Source organism: Chaetodon auriga, chromosome 19 (genome assembly GCF_051107435.1).
Source record: "Chaetodon auriga isolate fChaAug3 chromosome 19, fChaAug3.hap1, whole genome shotgun sequence".
Classification (NCBI taxonomy): domain Eukaryota; kingdom Metazoa; phylum Chordata; class Actinopteri; order Chaetodontiformes; family Chaetodontidae; genus Chaetodon; species Chaetodon auriga.
This window is the reverse complement of record NC_135092.1, coordinates 15,964,476-15,985,757: the sequence shown is the minus strand read 5'-3', so window position 1 is coordinate 15,985,757 and position 21,282 is coordinate 15,964,476. Positions and strand designations below refer to the sequence as shown.

The 21,282-nt window shown below is 43.9% G+C and overlaps 1 protein-coding gene across 2 annotated transcripts; it reads left to right on the top strand.

Annotated features, from left to right (window-relative positions):
- The first annotated feature begins 731 nt into the window (after positions 1-731).
- zbtb7c (zinc finger and BTB domain containing 7C) lies at positions 732-21,056 on the top strand. Of its 2 annotated transcripts, none has more exons than XM_076758758.1 (4): positions 732-909; positions 17,067-17,808; positions 17,922-18,595; positions 19,061-21,056. In XM_076758758.1, the coding sequence occupies exons 2-4, from the start codon at positions 17,092-17,094 to the stop codon at positions 19,680-19,682; spliced, it is 2,013 nt and encodes a 670-aa protein (XP_076614873.1). In that variant the 5' UTR covers positions 732-909; positions 17,067-17,091; the 3' UTR covers positions 19,683-21,056. The 2 variants fall into 2 exon arrangements, with proteins under 2 accessions (XP_076614873.1, XP_076614872.1); XM_076758757.1 differs by lacking the exon at positions 732-909 and adding an exon at positions 10,376-10,787.
- Positions 21,057-21,282: the final 226 nt, after the last annotated feature.

The window sequence follows — 21,282 nt, the reverse complement described above, 5'->3', positions numbered from 1 at the left end:
CCCTCTTATTATATTCCCATTACGCTGCATTATGAGCTTCAGAGCAGCACAATGGTTCTTACGTCTTGCCAGGTACGAGCTGGTACACTGAAGCACACGCCCAAATCCACTCAGATACTGTCACCGACTATCACACGACCTTTCTTCGACTCTTTTCATTTCTCCCCTGATATGTCTTTTGTTCGATACCTGATATGAACCCCTCCAGCTCCTACTTGGCACAGGCAAAGACCCACCCACTGGTTCAACCATGCATTATTCTGCAACAACCTCTTCTCCAATGTTTTTCCTCTACCCTGTTTGAAATCTCGGCGCAGGCGTCCAGCTGCACATCAGCCAGCTTCAGTCTCAGTGCTGAACTTTTCCAGCCCTCGCTCCTGGCTTGGCCTTTGCCCCAGCTCTCCAGCCTCATCTCTGGCTCCAGACCTTCAGGCCCTGGTCAGGCTCACGAAGAGTCTTTCAACCCTCCACCCCCTCTGTCCTCCAGCCCCAGCACCAAGGCTAAGCTCTGTCTATTCCCAGCCATAACCATACTACCCTGTCCAAGCTCTCAAGCAGGTTTTTAGGCTTGGCCCAGTGAGTGTATGTGTGTGTCACTCCCCTCCCCTAAGCACAGGTGGACTTGTAGGGAACGCTGCCAAATACTTTTGGTTTAGGGGAGGGAGGGGTGTTGGCTGAGGCTGGTGGGTGTAGCAGTTTTTGTTTTGTTGTGTTTCTTAGATAACCGTTTCGTGGAACGGTACCTTTTCACTCCTCCAAATCACTGACACACCTTCAGAGCAAATTTGAGTCTCTATCTCGCCTGCTCTCACTTTCACAAGTCTGCCAGAGCTGAGACAGTGTTGAGTTTCCTGACAGGGACTGAGTGCACGAGAGAGGAACTGAAATCAAAACTTCTCTTCTTAAAAGGTCAGTAACATCTAACTGTCTCTTTCGCTCTCTTTTCTTTGCAGTTTTTTTTTTTTCCTTCGGTGTACTACTATCTTGCATATCCTAAAAAAGTCATAATGAGGGGTTCATATTTTGTGTGTGTTGTGGCAAAATTTCAAAGCATGCAGGAGCTGTCAGCTACCTACTGAGCACCAGAATCAGACTAAAGGATGGCTGACCTTTTGTAGAATCAGGTTCCTCTGTGTTCCCATTTTAAGTTGCAAATCGCTCCATGTCTCAAACTTTTTATAATAGGACATACAGTAAGAAAAGGGATGTCCACTTATTCTCAGTGCTCCCAGAAACTTTGCTGTGTGTGCGTGTCTTGCAACAGATGTGCACACAATGAAAGCCTCCCCCTTCACACAACAGCCACACAGCGAGGAGGACGCAAGTGAAAGCATGACAAAGCTCGAACTGATATCATTTATACTATTGTTATTGCAGCAGGAGCTTGTAAAACGACATGATGATTTACTGTACATGATTTCGATCTCTGTATGATATTTCTACTAGTCATTCTCAAGGTTCCGCAAAGATGTTGTCGCAAGATCAAACGTAATGCAGTCCGTGACGTCTCCTAATTGACATGGCAGTGACGCTGATGATCGGGATGGCGCCGGGAAGCGAAAGTCACTTTCATTCTCAGATGTTTTTCATAATCAGCTAGAGATTAATTTTAACTTCTGATTTAACTTCTCTGTACAACAGATGTGGGGGCAGAGGTGTGACATTCAAAAATATTTCACTCTTCCCGTCTGTGACCCCCCCCCCACCCCCCACCCGCCATCAAATAGCATGAGTAACTGTTAACCTTTAAGAGTATAAATATACCCTGCTGGCTAATGCATAACTTGATGATTAGTAGAATTATTCTACTATTATCAGAATTTGCTATCTGCCAAGTGTCAGTTTCCTGTTCAGAAAACAGTGCTGTGGGGCTTCAGTGGTTAAGTTCAAAGAAACTGGCAATGACTATACATGAAAAAAACTATTTGCAGTTATTCACTTCTACTCCCAGTAAAAACAGGTAAAAATGTGATTAATACAGCTTCTGATCAGGTGAACCGCATTAGCAGCAAGTTGTTCGCACGGGCAGGTGTTTCTGTTATCACACACATGATGGGCAACTCATGAAAAACTAGAAAAGAAAATCTAGTTCCTCAAAACGTACGCTAAATATGTCAGTGTGTGCCACTGATGTGAGGTCATAACGCATGACGAAATTGAACCCTCCTCATTAGTGAAGAAAAAACAAGCAGAACCTACGGAGCTCTGTCACAGTGGGGTTAGATGGGGATAAAGTCCAGCAGACACCACCACGCCTGCTCTCGTCACACACCCTGACTACAGCCCTCTGTCTGCCTCTATCTCTCTCCGGGATTATATGAATTGAACCTGATCTGTTTAGTCTTTTGTTACAGGGCCTCTGTGAGTTTAGCAAACATTACCCGAGGCAGATTTCATTCATGCTTGTACAGTCTCACCTATAGCGTACTGTATATGCTAAGCCAATATATTCAAGTAGCTCTAGAAAGGAACCGATGTTGCATGTGAACAAAAACGGCAGTGTGTAAAAGCGTGTGAAAGCGGCAAAGTGCTTGATTGATAGAAAGAGAGACTTGAGTGTTGTGGATGCATGTGTCAAGTGAATGAGGATGTGGTTTCATAATTGCAAATTGATGCAATGTGTTCACTGTGAGGCTGACAGAGTGAATGAGTCCACACGCCTTCGTCCCACCTGACAGCGTGTGGGCATGCCCATGTAACAGCATTTACACGGGGATGCACAATCTGATTTTAACCTGCTATGACACAGATGTCATCTTGTCACAGTTGTCTAAACTCAGATTCAGTGTTTTCAAATCCTGCTCAGACAGCTAAAACTGAATCTCATCTGTGTCAAAAACCAGCATCCAATTAGCTACCCTCAAAAACACTTCTTGTATTCAGGTTATTATATGTATCATGTATGTCCACAATGGCCCGAGTAGCCGTTTGTGTGCATGCGTGCGTGTCCGCCCTCCTCCGTAGGACCGAGGTCCAGGTTTTGTTGTGTGTGTGGAGTTGGGCTGGGTGAGTAAGCCACCCCTCACAGATGAATAGAGGATGGGAGGAGGCTTGAAGAGGCTGCCGTGGGTGGGAGGCCCGAGCCCTGCCAAAAAAGCTCCTTCTGTGGGATTTGTGTACTTTTGCGTTCCTCACGAAACACAGCGCCTGGCTCAAACGACAAAGCAGCCAGGGAGGCAGGCACTCACGCTCCCAGAGGTCGGCTCGATCGCACCCTCTCTGCTTTTCAAGCTATATTCTTTCTTTCCGTTTACAATTTCTCCATTTCCACCGTGCTCCTCTTCTCCTCACCCTCGGTCCCTGCTGCTGCTTTTCATCACTTTCCAGTATTATTCTTTCATAATGTGACTGATTATGACACAAACATTGACACAAAGCACGCAGTTATGAGAAACTACATCACGCCTCTTGTGATATTAGAATTTTGTTTATATTATTCTTAATTTGAGCAGAATCCCTGCGAGAGGTAGTGCTTTGCATAAAACATTAGTTTTGAGGTATATTTGAGGAATTCATTTGCAGAAACAGATAAAAGCCATTATTAAAATGAATATATCAGCACCAATTTGATTGATATTCCCTTGAGTGCACAAAACCCCGATGATTTAGGAAAATAAATCAAAACGGAGAGATTGTTTGTGCAAATGAAGCCTTCATTTTCGTTTGAAATTCTTCCTTAATTACAACACACCATCAGCTGCTCAGACACAATAACCTTTCTCTTCATGAAATACTTTTAACGTTTATTTAACATTTGATTATTTTTTAATTACTGACGATACCATGGCTCTTACGTTAGCATTATATTAGCTAAGCCAGAGAGGAAATGTGTCTCGCAGTGTTTTCTTGTCGTTAGACAAATGTATTTGTCATACATTTCTGAAATGCCAGTGGCAGCCGCAATCTGTAATGTGGTTGAAGCATTTTACATACAAATTGTGGGTGTTTCCTGAATGTTACCTAGATAATAGAAAATAGGCCCCTGTAACCACTGGCAACCCACCTAGCCTCAGCTTAGTGACAAGTGCAAAGAGACGTGGTTCTCAGCTTAGCAATCACGCAAAATTATCACCTGGTAAATTACAAAATTAAAGATATACTTTTATAGAGCAGGGCGGCAAAGACGTCGCAGGAAACATCGAGTCAGATGTCATTCAGCATCAGCGAGTTAGGTGAAGAGAAGAAGAAAGGGAGAAAAAAAAAGAGCACGATTTCATAATGTCTAAAAGAAAGATCTGGGTTGAATAAGTGGGTCCACCCACCTGTGTGTGAGAGGCAGCGAGAGAGAAAGCAGGGCTGGATGGCAGTTTTAGAGACATGAGTGTGTGGGTTAGGCTAGCTGGCCTGCTTATGCTATCTAATCACTGGGAGAGAAAGGAGAGCAGCATGCCTTGATCCACCCACCCACCCCAGACAAACAGCAGTTAGCCTGTTAAGTACTATATGTGGTCGCCCGCAGCTCTGGGTCGAACATGGGGGAACAGAGATAAAATGTGACAGAGTCTACAGGTAACAGACATTCAGCACAATTATGTTTCATTCTGTGCTGGGGAGAAAGAGAGATGTGTCAATCTGGAAGCTACTACAGGTCATAACTGCATCTGAGATAGTGTGTGTGTGTGTGTGTGTGTGTGTGTGTGTGTGTGTGTGTGTGTGTGTGTGTGAGGTATGCTTAGTGTGTGTCACTGGTGAATATGTTGGCCATAATCCAGCAGGTTTCAGGTAGATATAAAACTAATGAGAGTTCATTGACTGATTTTTAAAGCAAATTAGCCAAATTTGTTTTAACCCAAGGCAAGTCGCTGAAAATGAGTAATGGATTCACTCATGAACCCAGCGTATACGCACCGGTCGGTAACAAAATGGTTCATGTATGTTGAATTTTCTTTGTCTTGGATTATCAGCAGCCTTTTGTTACTTCTGTGTCCATTCAGTGCTTCTCTTTTGGGTCAGATACAGATTAGTTACCTGTGTGATACCTGAGTGGGTGGGCCGAGATCGGGTCCAAAAATAGCTGACCTACGCATCACACTTGTGTATTTGTGAGTGTGCATGTGGTTGAATACTGTCCGCCACCTTGCGCATGTGTGTGTGTGTGTGTGTGTGCGTGTATGTATGTGTGTGTGTCATGACAGGCATCTGTCTCCCCTGCCCTGCAGCCTGACTGGTTTTAATTAGGAGGTGCCAGAGTGCCCGAGGGCTCTCCTGCTGACACACACACATACACATGCGCGCACACACGCAAACATGCATACACACACACACACACTACCCGAGGGCAGACAGAGGCTGTCCCACCAAGGCTGGCCTCCTTCTCGTTATCACCATAAGGAGTTGTCCTCATTCACCCCACGACCCTACGAACACGCTCACACACAAATATTCACGCCAAGCGAATCAAATGAACACAACAAGCACTGAAACGCATTCGGAGGCAGCAGTGTGGAAGTGGTGGTTGGGAGGTTTGACTCCTTGTACATTTTGTCTGCAGTTTCGAGTTCAGAATAAATTTCCATATCTTAGCTCGGTCAAAAAAAAAAATAAAAGTGGCCTTAAATGTAAAGAAAAATCATATTTGTCTTCAAGAAACATCAGCACAGACATTGAAGTCCTCACACACAGCAGAGAGTTCATATCCTACACATCACGGCCACCTGTGAAACACTGTAACTCTGTCTCCCTCAGTGCTAGTTCTAAATATGCAGCTTGTGTACTTTACCTCCCTTCTGGCAAAGCGTCCAGTACTGATTAGGATGTTTGAAAATCAGACAAAACAGGAGAAAGTAAAATGCACAAACACACAGGTCAGCAGAAAGCAAACGCCCTCACCTCACTCACCCGAATGGCATGCTCCAAGGTGAGGTCTAATGACCTTCGTGCAGAGACAGATAGGTATGTGTCTCTGTGCACATTTGTCTGTGATTGAGTGATGCAGCGAGTGTGCTGCAGGTCTGCACACATGCCTGCCTCCGTTTGTGTTTAAGCAACACTGGATCTGTGTGTGTGTGTGTGTCTGTCCTTGGAGACAGGGGGTGTAGACCTGGGAGGCTGCTGCAATGCTCTATCTCTGGACTGTAGGGAGATGACTGCCTCCCTTTCCTGCTTCTCTCCCACACCAGGCCACACCTGGCGTCCAAGGCACCGGGGTAAAGGGCATGTGTTGGCCTGGTTGTGTTTGTCTCTGCGGTTATTAATCAAGGGAAGGTCTGCTAAGTACTTCCCTGAACTCCTTTTCTGTGTTATTTTGCCAGGTTCTAATTGCCACATAATTTTAAACCTGTTGTGTACGGTTGGGGGGGGTAAATTGTTCTAGTTGGCTGCAACCTGGGATTAAATCTGCCAGCATGTATCATCAAAAGTGCCTGTGGGATGGTTGAACAACTTCAGAAACCCCCTTCCAACACTGGAATTGGGTGGGCAGTGTCCGGCAATTGCATACCAATGTTTATGCACACTTAACACAGTGACTGGCCAGCTGTGTGTAGGTGAGAAAGCAAGTAGTTTGAACTCTAGCACTCTTTTCATTCTTGATACGAGTACTTCTTCCACTTCATATGTGTACAAAATGAGTGGAACAATATAAATGTTCCCTCCCAGAGTGACTGTGTGAGCCGAACAAGTCCTCCAGATTAAACGTCAAAACATGACTTCTGTCCCATGCCCTCCAGAACGGCACATATAAACCTTTTCTGATTTGGTCTGATCTCAACGCTATGGTTAAGGTTTGGTTCAGGTACAAAAACGACTTGGTTAGGTTTAGGGAAACATCATGGTTTGGGTTCAAATGACTACTTTGTTAAGGTTTGGGGACCTTCGTCATCATGGTTACAATAATAAACAGGTGGTTAAGGTTGGGGGACCATCGTGGTCAAGGTTTTAAAAAGAAACCATGTTACCGTCAGTCTGAAATGGGAAAGAAGCAGCTGTTGCCCGTGTCAGTCAAATGTTTTGCTGACCCATCAATCTACCCCAAAAGTCCATCAATGCCCACTCTGTGTGTCCATGGACAAGTCACCTGACTTCCTCCTTTGCTCCAAACACACAACAATCATAATTACTATGGCTGCTCGACAGCTTAGTCACCTGAACGTATGTCATTTCAGGGCACTTCCTGAAACAAACAATGTCGTTGTTCTTCTTGGGAGGATAGTTTTTATATTTAAACACTTGTAGCATCTCCCCCCCGTCCAACTTTCTTGGACTGCCCACTGTTCCGACAGGCCATTATTCCAAAACCTCTATAGTCTGAAAAATGCCTCAATGAACCGAAAGCTCTAATCTGCCTCTGATCAGCTACTATTCACTGCCTGGTCAAGGTCATGGTTGCTGAGATGGTTAGGTTTATAAAAAAAATGTCAGGCTCAAGGCCAATGCCAGGCAGAGTAGGGGCAGGTCGGGAAAAATATAATAGTGTGAGAGTGTGTATTATCAGAGCAATGGACCTTCAAAATGGCCCGTCAGTCCAATGGGACTTTATTTTTTTTGGACTATTTTTCTAACTATTACTGTAGTGATCCTTTCACATACATTATTGTTCTCTGCAAGCTTTATTTGGAAAGTGTTGCTAACCGGGTGTTGTATATTTATTATTGTTAAATTGACCATGGAGCCCTGCACGTTGAAAAAATGATGCTAAATGGGTGGTGAGATGGGAGAAACGATGTATTGCACTGACATGCATTTTGCCGTATCCAGATAACATGTCCAGATACAGATCGCACTCTGACACCAGGTGTAAAAGGGGTGTCAGTTCAGCTGGTGCTCTTTGGTACAGTATGTTGCTGTAACACAGATATTCTGATGACTTTAATCAAGTTTAGATTCAAGAAGTCAGCTTACTGTGTTTGTGATAATGTACTGTAGGCAGAGTTGAGTACAGCATCAAAGTCTCCATGAGATCAACTTTATGTAATGATGCTTCACACTCCACCCCCCCTCCAAACTGCCAATCTGGTGCCCTGGTACGTACGTCTTGCTGGGCGCAGCAGGTGGCAGTAAACAGGTACGGTGGGACGCCAGACAGACAGACAGACAGACAAAACAGATGACTCTTACTCAGCCCCTTGAATCCTCGTGTTTTGTGACTGTTAGTGCTCAGACTGAGCGACAAGACTCACCACTTCTTAGTGTAGCCTAACACTTTGTAGAACAAAGGGGGGGCGAACATTTAGCCTGATGATTATAATACAGAAAAGCAAAACACTGAAAATCTTTTTTTGCTCTTTAGACAATAATATCATAGATTTCATGTTTGCATTACAGCACAGTACATCAAACATCTGCAAGCATAAACCCAATGTATATCTGCCTTTTAGCCATGTTATTCTGTGTGCATATATTACAACTGGGCTAAAACGCTTGTAAATGTCCATCATAACAATGAGATGCAGAGCAAATTAGTGCATTTTACACACCTAGTTTGCTCGATTAGACCACTGGTTTGTGTCAATCGCAGCCTGTGACAGTTTCCAGTACAACAGTCTGCAGTTTTACAGAGTTTAGAACAAAGCAGTCCACACAGGTACCACTTACACTGTGTTGCTATGACGGCAGCGGTGTGTTTAGAATAGATAGCCAATCTTATAGGATGGCAAATGTTGTTTTTCTGGCCATCTGGCTGGCCTGCTTGCAGTTAGTGGCTAACCCTGTTTATATATACTAGATGCCAATGTGAGCTGACCTCAGCTCTCACCCTGTACAAAACAGTGTAAACCACCAAGGCATGGGCTGTGGTTTGCTTGAGTCCGTGTTTTCCCCAGGGGGAAGTGGGCATAGCAGTCTGATGTACACTCTGATGTCTACTTGTTTGTGGAGGTTAACTCAACACAATTTGACTGCTTTCACAGTATGATTGTCGGTTATGATTTACGGGTGTTTAGAAATATTTTAGTAGATTTGAAGGTCCAGTAACCACAAAGATAACAATGGCTGACTGCATACTCTACCTTCATGAAACTGCTAGGATTTGTTCTTAATTGTATGTGTGATTACTGTAAGAAAGAAAAGCAGTCTTCTTTGGGAGCACAGTAAGTCAATCAGGCGGTGAAGCCTCCCTGCTGTCAGTCAACTTACTTGAAACAAAAAAAAAAGAGAACCCAACACAATGGGCGTGGTTTAATGATGTCATACAGGACATTGTTCACATCCTGCAAATGTGCTATGTCATAACATTTGGCCTGTCTGTGAAAGCAAAGGAAACACTTTTCTGTTTCTTGCTGTGTCATAAACACACACACACACACACACACACACACACACACACACATACACACACACACACACACACACACACACACTGAGGAAGCAGTACTGGAAGCCATTCTCTGTTGGGTTGTGTTGCCATGAGCTTGTTACAGCGAACTTGGCTATCTTTCTCCACATTTTATTGACGTTTGAATATCTCTCCAAACTCCAGCTAAAAAGGTTTCGCCTCCTGTGCTGAAGTCTACTCAGCTTATTTCTACACCTTTCTGCATAAAGTCCCTCCTCCTCTTCACAGACTGAGGTGGTGGCGAGCTCACCGACAGTTATCTTAGTGATTTCTGACTCAAAACAGGAATCTAACGTTGGCCTTCTGCTCCCCTCAGCATGGCTTATGAAACCTTGGTTTAAAAAAACCTTTCAACAAAAGGAAAACAGGCCTGCACAAAGTCGCTTTTTGGTGTTTTTTAGCGTTTGTGGTTTCATTCTGTCCCAGATATAGCGAGTTTTTAGGTAATATTTCCGTTAAAATTAACACCACTGACTGAATCAGACAGTTTTTTAGGGCTCTGAATGCAGGGTGACACACACCAATGTGTGTTAATGTTTCCAGTAATTAGTCCGTTGTGACTGAATATTTGTGGGGGCTACTCCTGCCCAGCGTGCATCTCGACGCCTGCCTTTGACCCTTTATTGTCTGTACACATGCACAGAGGTTTCAAAGGGCTCGTTAAATGTAAGTTTAATTATATGTCAGAGAGAATAGAAGGACTCCATTTTAAACAGGTGTAAAACTGAAACTGAGTGGCTTTAAGTTGCAGTTGTGTTTCTGCCTCTGTATTACTACTTTTAGTCCTGTACATCCCAGCTTGAGACTAACCAACAGAGGTGCACAAAATAGTTTTCCAACTTTTCTCTCTCCTTCTCCTTTCCTTTTTTTACCCTCCCTCAGTCTCCCCAAACAACCCCTTCCAGTTTCTTTGCCCCGGTCCCTTTATACCAAAATCCACTCTAACACAACTAAAAATTCATTTTGTCTGACCTAAATCAGAGGGTGTCTGCGCCATGGGCTTATTACACAGTGCGCTTAAACTTGTGTTGTGGAGGAGGATGGGGTATTATTATCTTCCAGCTACCCACCCTGCTATAAAAACTAGTGGTGCGACATCTCCACAGCGCAGTGCTGCTGCCCTCCCTCCCTTCCTCTCACTCTCTCGCTCGTCCTACATGAGCCACACACAACAGTACAGCCTGACTCTTAACTCCACACTAGCCACTCTGCTACACAGACAGACCCAAGAATCACACTCTGCTCTGCTCTGTTGCGCTGCTTTTGCTTCTCTCCATTGGATATTCCTCCCGGGGTGTTTCTTTTTTTTTTCATTTTTGTGAATGGGCATCCGTGGCCGGTGTGGGGAGCTTGTGAATGGACTGACTGCCTGGCTGACTGATTGACAGGCTGGCAAAGAGAGAGGCAGCCGTGTTTCAATTAAAAAGGGCAATGCTGAGAGGTCAAGCGAGGAGCAACAGAGCCTCTTAGTAGTCTGGAAATACAAAGACACAAGAGGGGAATCGTGAAACTGAAGGTACGGTAGGTGATGGTTGCCGAAAGCTGTGGAATGCTGGGGAACGTATCAAGACATGTGTGAATTTATGTGGATGCCAGAGTTTTGGAGCATGCACATGGGTGTGTGTCTGTGCGTATTATGTCCGTAATAATTCATCACATTGTTACAAAGCGTGCATGTGTGTGAACAAGCTTGCACTTGTGTGTGTTGTGTTAGAGTGTGCACACGTGCATCACTTAGCGTCCCTATTTACAGAGTGTTTATATGAGCCTACTGCTGTAGATCATAAAGGCCTGACAAGGTGCAAACAGGTCAATAAAGTCACTTAATGACTGGCGTAATTATTTAGGCTGTAGTGTAAATATTGTGCTATAAGATTCTGGAAATAGCATGAGCGTTTATAGCATCGCAGCACATCTTGGAAATGTCAAACATGGTAGTTTTAGTGGACTTAAGTATGTGTTTTGTCTCCAACGGTAATTATACATCTCAATTTTAGATATTCCATATCTATACGACTTCTCCTTTATATCCAAAATAAATACACAGGTAATTCATAAACTTAAAGGGAATGTTTGTGAGTGAGGACAAAATAAAAACATGTTATGGATTTGAGGCTGAGCTGTAAATTACTATTTACTACGGGCTTGTTGTCAGCCAGCTTATAGACCTCTTACCTCATGTAGTTACAAAATGCCATGACCAGTATTACCATTAAAATTGTTTACCAGCTGTTGTTTTTCATTCACGCATTAAGATTTGCGTGCACTCACTAAATCCTTTCAAATGAAATTATGAGGGCAAAAATTAAAACAGTTGTTAAAAATGTAGGATACAATCGATGTAAGTGGGAAATAAAATAAAGACATTGCATCGAAAAATGTAAACTAAGGATATATTGTAACGCGTCGCTGGTGTATCAGCTACCCGAACATTTCTGAAGTCACTTTAAAAAGTCCCTGGAGCTAAACACCTACTCAACAGGCTCACAAACTGTGACAGGAAATGTAACACAGATCAGTGTCATACCAATGACATGTTTGCTTAATCACATATTGTAAGTCTGATTAAATCTCATTAGCTGCAGTCACCTGTCAGGGTGTAATAAAGGCTTTTAACTTTCGCTCCTGAACTTTTTTTCATAACTGAATTTTTAATATGTAATGGTAATATTTATTAAAACAGACCCATTTTTAAATATCAGGAAGATACAAATAAAGAAGCATACATTTTTAACCAAGACTGAATTATGAAACCTTCCTCCTAAAGTAGATGTTTTTATTTTACATTGGTACTGAATTCAAGCCTTTTTCTGTTAATTTTGGGGTCTTCAGAGCAAACAAAGACGCAGAGAAACATCAGGTGATGTAGAATAAGAAACGACTTGTCCTCCGTTTCACGGTCAATAGTATAGCAACAGTCTTAATCACTGAACCAATGTTCAGCAGCAAAACATAAACTTTTGTTTACTTTAGGGGTGCGAGACCTAATGGTGTGTAGCTGTGGGCCCCCCTGAAGGCTCGAGAGATGGCACTTAGTGCAAACAGGCTCTTTAAGGAGCCGAGAGAATTGAATTGGCCTCCAGACCTCTTGAGACCAGACCCAGTGTGTCCTTCAAATGATCCCACTTTATCATACTTCTAATATATACAAGTATTAATAAGCGTTAATTAAACTGCTGACTATCTGCTGAGGGGATTGTAGTGAACAATGAAGTATAATAATGATTTTATTGGTACATCTGTTGAAACATTTTAATTAGAATCTATGCTGTTTAATTTAAGGTGAGGTTTATACTGATAGATTTTTTCAGAAATGTGTTGAACCCGCAGGCCGATTTTCAACTGAAATGTAATATTTAATCAGTCCAACTTACATTAATAATGTGTATGGCAGCACAATCACTTCCTTAAACCCCATTTGTTTTAAAACAGTGTAAAATGTCGTATAAATGTACACCAAACTTCACTTCAATAAGGGACTTTTCAACTTTTAAGCAAAACTTAGCGGTAAAAGCTCAAAATTGGCCCCAGCATCTCATCATTATTGTAAAGATAAATACACATCTCACGTTGTGTAACTGGCATTATATACTGTTGACCTGCTCAAACTGACAGCAATTAAGACACAATTTAAAAACTCTCCCTATGCGCCCTATAGGCTCCAGACAATCGTCATTTAAAACACCAACCAAGGAAGTGTCTCCTCGGGAAACAGGTGCACTGGTGTTTTACTGGTGATAATGGACTACCTTCCACAGTAGGTCAAATGAATGTCTCCTCCTAATAAGGGGGTGACTTTTGGCTGTCAATACTATAAATTATTGGCTGTGCAATTGTCCGTCTGTGACAGTTGTTTAGCAGGTGTTTGCTATGGGCAGTTGGTGACAGGGGTAAAGTTTGGCTGCTGGTGGTGATTTAGCATGTGGGTCAGGTGGATGCACTGGCCTGACAGGGATAAACTAGGCTTTGGGTGTTGCAGCTTACAGGCCAAATGAGTGTCTGCCCGTGACAAGGGTTGAGATGGACATTAGCTGCTGATTTGTGGCCTGAGCGGTCAGGGCTGGGGACAAGTTAGCCGCTCTGCTCAGGGCATAATGATGATACAGCTGCAACAGGGGCCGAGAGAGGAGGAGGAGGAGAGGAGAAAGAGGAGAGGAGAGGAGAATGATTAGGAGGAGGAGGTGGTGGTGGTCAGAGCCGGGAAAGCAGATGAAGTTCTTGGGAGAAAGACGACACTGAATGGAGGTGACACATAATTTGGGGTGGGAGTGCTGAGTTGAAAGTGTTAGTGACTAAGTGAGGCATGAGAGGAGACGTGGCCGGTACAGGCAGGCGGAAAGAGAGACAGACAGAGAGGCAAGACTGTCCATTAGAGGTCAGTTTAATAATTGAGTTGAGCTCGGTATGAATAGTTTTCACGCACGGAGCTGAAATTCCTGTTAAGTAAATGAATTCGGTGATGAATGTGTGACAAACAGAAATAGGTGCCACAGCTGATGATAGCAACAAACTAAGACTTTCACTTATTCATTAAGAGATGGTGTCACCTGATAATGGCAGGTTGTTTTATTGCACCATTAAATGGTGCAATAAAAAAGGTATTGAAGAAGTTGGATTGTCCTTCCATGACTGTGCTAGAAGAGTCAGATGGATAAAGAGTCAAACGACTTAAACAGTAATTATCAGAGCCCTTTCACAAGGCGTCCCCACCCTGGCTGCTCTGACGGGTGGAGGGGTGTGTGTGTGTGTGCGTGTGTGTAAAGGGTTAAGGCTGTTTGGCTGATGAAATGTCGCTCCAGGACCTTGTGGTGGGAAAGCTGTGCCCTCCTCCCCTCCCTGTCTATGTGGCACATCCTCCTTAGATCCTCTCCACATTGTAATTAGGGGCCGGCCGCGAAGAGCTAGCGCTAGCTAGTGGCAGGCAAACAGTGGGAACCGAGGGGAGTGGTGCTCGCTGGGGCACCAGGCGAACAAACAGCAACAGGAGCACGTGTCCCATAGTTCCAGGAGTGGGTGGGATGGATCGAGAGCAAGCGAATGACAGTGGGTTCGCCAAGCCCTCCCAGTCAGACTCTTTTTCTCTCCCTCTTATCCACTCGGTGTTGTTCCAAGCTCTGCACTATTGTTTGCCTTGGCAGGCTGTTACAGGGAGGGGCCCCTCCGCTGGTGTTTGTGCAACCTGTTAGGGAACTTTTAGGGCCATCTGATCTCTCACTTGCTCTCTCACTGGTGATTCTCTCACCTTTTACCCAGGCTATTACTTTTATGGATCTTGTGTGAAATATAATAGAAAGATACCGTTCTATCGTTGTAGAGGCAACATTAATCTGCAGAGGACAAGAAGTTTCAATGTGGTGTGTGTTACCAGAGTTTACAGAACAGGATTTGTATGAAATCTAGTACAGATAGAAGGCATTTTCCTTTCATTCTTCATTATTTCTGTTTTAAATATATAATTTGATCAGTTGGCCACTGCAACTTTCTCCATCGCTCTTTAGTTCCAGTTTTCCCATCAAGGTGGCTCGACATAGTTCTGTGTAGTAGGTCTGTGGGCCTATATCCTATACCACCACCCCCTCTATAGACGTTTTAATTATGTCCACACTGTATCAATGGCATGAACACAGCAACAGTTACCTAGCAACAAGATCGCCAAGAATAAACTACATGTAAGATTGGTATCCAAGTTGTATACCTGCAGGTTTAACTGAGGGATTTTCTGAAACTGCTTTTTTTAATTTTTCCCTCTTATGGTGAGATCCGCTGCAGCACAAAAGAGAAAGCAAGACACTCGGGGGCGTGTGTGTGTGTGTGTGTGTGTGTGTTTGTGTTTAAGTCTGTGTGGCTTCAGCCCTGGCCCATTTAGAGCCAGTCAACAATGCAGCTGCGGTGAGCGGGCCCGCTTCAAAGTATTTATCTACACATGCCTCCAGTGACCACCGAGTGTGGACGGCTAAGTTTAAGCTCTATTCATAGATGTGAATGAATGAGAACCCTGCCAGAGGAGGTTTTATCACCGTAACTGTAAACAACAGCACAGTGAATCAACAGGTACGAACTAAGGCAGCTGTGGAATGAAGGTTTTAAGAAATGATAGATTTTGTCAGTGCATCGAGGCAATATCTGCTGTATTGAGCCCTAAGTCACCGTGCTGTAAATGAAATGAGTGTGGAGAGGGCAGGCTGCAAAGTAAGCATTTTGACAGGATACAGTATCTAGAGTACAATCTGACCTCCTTTGTCGTTCGCTATATTTCTCACCACATCCCAATCACACGCTGTATTGTTTCAATGAGCGCATCAGCTTGCTTCGTGTTCATATCTGGCAGAGACAGACAATGGGATGGACATTATCACAGAAACTCTGCCGCACTTATCATCAAACCTTGCTCCTTGTCGAAGTGTCAAACAGAAAAAAGTAGCGTTTAATTTAATATCTTATCAAGATGGGCTTCCCTTACTCGCACAGTTGCAACACGTTCCTACAAGAAATTGTAAAAGCATAGTCAAGAATAAATATTACCCGATGTGATGTTTGCTCAAAATGAGACATGCTGTATTTACCACTTGTTGCCTTTGCTGCACAGATGGCACACAAACAAGCATGCCTACAGTATATTTCAATAAAGCGAGACTGTCACTCATTGTGTTAACAATATCAGCTTCGGTTAAGAGCCTCCGTCTATTCAAATATCAGCACTTTTTGAAAATCCTTCATCTAATTATTCCATCTCAAACTGAGGTGAAGGTGTGAACCGAGCTGTGGACCACTGCTATCACACTTTTTAAATACGCGTTTTAGATTCTGTTTCATTATCTGCTTTAACATGCCCTCATCACCTTCCTGTTGGCACTTCCTCCTCAGGAGAATCCCGTCTGCAAAATCAAGTGCTGCTTCATCCCTGTCATAACTAAAATGTTTATGATACTGACTCTTTGTTTGCTCGGCGAGCGAGAAACCAACAATGTGGACTTAAGAGAAGTGTCACTCACTGCTGTGTATCACTGTGAAAATGACTGTGTCCAGTCATCAAATACCAGCAGGAAATCAAAGAGGATTTGTCCAAATTAATCACTGTATAACGGGAAAGGCTCTTCTGTCCACAAGAAATAGCTACACAATAAGAACTATTTTTTATTCTCATCCCAAGTCGTGGCTCTGTTTTCTAATCCAGGCCAGGATGGTAACGTTATGACATATCTCCTTCTTAATTAGCTTGTTAAGCTTCATTTATGCAGGAGCTGTCATTGAGCTCAAAATCGCTGTTACAAGAAAGACTTGAGAACAAACTGTACAACGTGAACTGTAAACGGTATATTGTCAAATATTACCTATATTAATGTTAGATTTTTAGCAATTTATTTTCATAATGCCATATTGTTTGTGTATAATAACAAATGAGCAAGCAGACATGCCACTCTGTTTTTGGATTAGTTGCAACTTGGGAAATGTGTTAAAAATTTTTATTGTGTGGCAGACGCAATATTTTTGGAGTCTTGGGGGATTCTCAAAATACTTTGAAAACTGCTGTTAAGTGTTAAATGACCTTATGGGCTTTTGAAATATTACCAGGGGTTTATCTTTCAAAACAGACGCTTAGCTCTCTGACTCGAACATAATGACATTACATGAGAGGCAAAACACTAGAGACAAGATTGTTAGTAAAAATAAAATTACAAGAGAGGATTAATGGAGGCTTTGAGAGCAAAATGTGGGCTCCACAGAATAATGCCTTTTTCAGTTTGACCTTATTTAAGTGTCACTAAACAGCTCATTGTTATTGCCTTCTATCTAGATAATCAGCAGAGACAGAGAGGAGAATGGTTCATCACAGAGAAGAGGACCTGATTGGGATCCCCTTCCCGAATCACAGCAGCGATGTCCTGTGCAGCCTCAATGAGCAGCGTCGTGACGGGCTGCTCTGCGATGTCATCCTCATCGTCCGTGACCAGGAGTACCGCACCCACCGCTCCGTTCTGGCCGCTTGCAGCCAGTACTTCAAAAAGCTCTTCACAGTGGCCACCACCGACGGCGGGGACCACCATCACACGGCCGCAGTGTACGAAATCGACTTTGTGGCTCCTGAGTGTCTCACGGCCATCCTGGAGTTCGCCTACACTTCTACTCTGACTGTGACGGCGTCCAACGTCAAAGAGATCCTGAACGCTGCGCAGATGCTGGAGATCCCGTGCATCATCAACGTTTGCCTGGAGATCATGGACAGTGGGGGTGGAGGCGGCGGAGGAGGCAGAGCGGGGGAAGCAGAGGAGGATGAAGAGGAAGAGGAGGACGCAGAGGAAGATGAGGAGGAGGAAGAAGAGGAGGAGGATGAAGAGGAGGACGCGGGGTCGAGAAAGGACGAGCAGGAGGAGGAGGAGGACAATGTCAGCGAGAGGTCACTGCAGTCTTCAGAGAGCAGGGGGGAGCAGACGCCACCAGGAACGGAGGACTCGCCGCCTCCCAGCACCTCCACATACCACCAGCAGTTTGACCTGTCATCCCAGTCGCAGTCCCCAGACGCTATGAGAGGAAAACAGGTATGGTTCATTGCGTTATTTCTGTCACTAATCTTGTATTTCCAAGGCAAAAATACGACTTTAAGTGACTTTTCCTCTGTTCAAAAGGCTGATGACGCTGTCTTGTGTTGCAGGAGAGTATGGAGAGTCGGGCTTTGAAGGATTTCTCCATTGAGTCTCTCCTCCAAGAAGGGCTGTACCCTCGTATGTCGACACTGGATAGGAGGGCCAACTTCTCCCCTCTCCTTCCAGGCTTCTACCCCTCCATGTGGGCTGCCGACTTCCCTGCCTTCCCCAAACAGCTCCTGGATCCCAGCCACCACCAGCATCCCCACGCAGGAGTCTCACCACAAACCAGGCTCCCCCACGTCTTTCCCACCTCTGCACCACTCGAGGCCTCCAGGCCCCTTGATCTAGCTGTGAAAAGAGAGATCATAAAGGAGGAGATGAAAGAGGAGGTCCCTCTCAGTCTGCTCCATGGCAACTTCCTGAAGGATTTCGTCAACTCGGGCCTGGGCAGCACCATGAACGCTGGGGCAGTGCCTTCAGAAGGTCACGCTCTGGGTCCGATAAAGGACGAGGCCGACTTCCGGTCGTACCTGAGCTTCCTGAGCTCTGCATCCCACCTGGGTGCGCTGTTCCCCCCCTGGCAGCTGGAGGAGGAGAGGAAGATGAAGCCCAAAGCGTCCCAGCAGTGTCCAATCTGCAACAAGGTCATTCAAGGAGCTGGGAAGCTGCCACGACACATGAGGACGCATACGGGAGAGAAGCCGTACATGTGCACTATCTGTGAAGTACGATTCACCAGGTATGTGAAGCAGCACTTCTTACCACATCATCATTACTTCTCTGTTGGTGTTTCACACAGCGATCATCGAGAGGTCTTTATGTTCCTGTGCATTTCGACTACAAAGGACCACAATATGTAAAACAGCAGGGTTAGCGGAAAAGTACCCCATGCTCTTTCGACTGAGGTTAATCTGTTTTTACCAAATCTGAATATCAAAGAGCTTGAAGTGGAAAGCCCCCTCCGCTGGTTTCTTTGCATTAGTGACATCTCACTCACCTACATCCTCCTGTTTTGGCACATTTTCCACCTGTAGAGCAGAACTTTAAAGCTGTCAGTGGAGACAAATCATCTTTAGTGGCTTTTAAACTGACTTGGACTAAATCATACCTAAAAGGCAACAGAAATGCAGTGTTGTAATTCATGTGTTAACCTTTCCACCCACAACACATTGTCTGAAAACATGTGGTTTTGTTCTTTCCTCAGACAAGACAAACTCAAGATCCACATGAGGAAGCACACAGGTGAGCGTCCCTACATCTGCCTCCACTGCAATTCCAAGTTTGTCCACAACTACGACCTGAAAAACCACCTGCGTATCCACACGGGCGTCCGTCCATACCAGTGTGAGCACTGCTACAAAAGCTTCACACGGTCCGACCACCTACATCGACACATCAAGAGGCAGAGCTGCCGCATCTCCCGCCCCCGGCGAGGACGAAAGCCAGCTGCTTGGCGATCCACACCCACCAGCAACTTCCTGTGCCCCCCCACTGCTGCCACCAACCGGTTTGAGGAGAACGGGTTAAACCCTGCATACCAGGGAGTCAAGAATCACGGACTCGGGGAGATGCTAGGCCTCGGCAACAGGGGTCTGGGATTTAAGAGTGCGGACGGTGCGGGCAGGGAGAGCAGGGAGGAACGGCGAGCAGAGGGGAAGCACGTCGCAGAGGAGGAGAAAGCAGGAGCAGGGAGGCAGAGAGGAGTGTTTGCCTTCGCCTTGGCTGGAGAAGAAGTACTTACCCACTCTCCATTTTACGCTTCGACCTCTGACCCCTGGACCATGAGACTGGAGCGTGCTCCACCCATCCCTGAGCCGGCCAAATGAACTGTAGAAGAAAAAAAAACAAAAAGACAAGAAAGAAAGTCTCTTTAATCTTTGTGTCTGTTCTGCTCCAGAAAGCTAAAGCACCTTTTAAAAAAGTGAAAGAGTGAGATCAATGAACCTTTTGAAGCCTGCTGATGTGGCTGTAGTAAAACAGACCTTTTCTTCTTCTTTTTTTTTGGAGAACACAGTCTAACTAAATAATTTCACAGATGTCATGTTGAAAAATTGTTTCAGCTCTGTGAATGTTTACAAATATTTTGATAGCATTTTAGAAGAGGCAAACAGTTTGACACTGCGAATGAGGAAAACATATCGGAATGCTGTTATATATATTACTTGCATTATTTATCTACAAGGTTGTCTAAAATGCTATTAATTCCAAAACTACATCATTTTACATTGTCCTCTAAAGCAAGATGAGATGAGACTTTTATATGGAAAAGTATTCATATGCAAGAAATAAACCTACACAAAGAGCAGGACCTATCGTAATTGTTACAATGTTGAATTGGTGACTATGATGAATGTAAAACAAATGATTGCATGTACAAAAATAATCGAACTTTTACTGCAGAAAAGGGTTATTACAACATTTCATGATGAAGGGAAAGTGGAGTAGACAGAAAGAAATAAAGTATGTACGCCTGCATCCAAACAAACCACAGTGATTTTTAGTTTGGACCGTTGTGTTTAAGTGTAAAAAAAGGACCAGTGCTTTCAAAAAAAAAAAAAAACTAAAAAATATTACAGCAGGGCGTAGTCTGGCACGTGTCCTGCAAGTACGTTTGATTCAAACATGGTTATTTAATACTATCCCCAAACAAAGGGAACCCACTTGAAGTCTAATAAATCAGGATGTTTGATAATGTGTTATTATCCTTCCACTGCCTTGTTCTGATTTAAGCTCCTCGTCTGCACTATTGTACATAGACACAAACTTTTTAGCCATGGTGGTGTTCATTACGGTTGTGTTGCTGATGATGTTAAAAACAAAAAAACAAAACAAAAAAAAATTATATTGCTCTTAAAAGACTTTGAGGCATCCATCCAAAGATGTGTACTTTGATATTTCACAGACTTGAATAAGACTTTGTTTTAATGTTCATGAATATGTGTCTTCAGAGGATGTATATTTCTGACTAATCAAATGCCGCTTTAGCTATACAGTACGCTTGTGTTTTTTCTGCTGCAACAAATCAAGAGGCTTTCAGCCCCGTTTTTCATATAATGTTCATCTCTGAGTTGTGTATAAAGACGTTCAAAAATGATTTGAATTGAGATGGGAAAGTATTTTCTTGCTATTTATGCGTATTTAAATGAATGAGCCTTGGCTATATTTTGCAAATCTGTTTTATAAAGACACTAAATGTTGAACTTTGCTCTTGTGCGGAGTTTTATTTTCTGTTGTGTGTGCGTGTGTGTGTGCGTGCATGTCCGTTTTATCTTACCCTTCTATCTATGTGAGGGCCGATCTGAGATTTAGAGCTTGATTATGATGACATTTTTGGAAAGTGAGGATGTTTTGGTCTTCACTTCTTCACTGCTTGGTTTTAAGGTTAAGGTTAGGATTGGGGTTAGGTCTGTAGTGTGATGGTTAGGG

Excerpts from the sequence above, each read along its gene's own strand:
- zbtb7c (XM_076758758.1), top strand. The coding sequence starts at position 17,092 with ATGGTTCATCACAGAGAAGAGGACCTGATTGGGATCCCCTTCCCGAAT. Across the intron at positions 17,809-17,921 it reads ACGCTATGAGAGGAAAACAG|GAGAGTATGGAGAGTCGGGC; the intron begins GTATGGTTCATT and ends CTTGTGTTGCAG. Across the intron at positions 18,596-19,060 it reads TGTGAAGTACGATTCACCAG|ACAAGACAAACTCAAGATCC; the intron begins GTATGTGAAGCA and ends TTCTTTCCTCAG.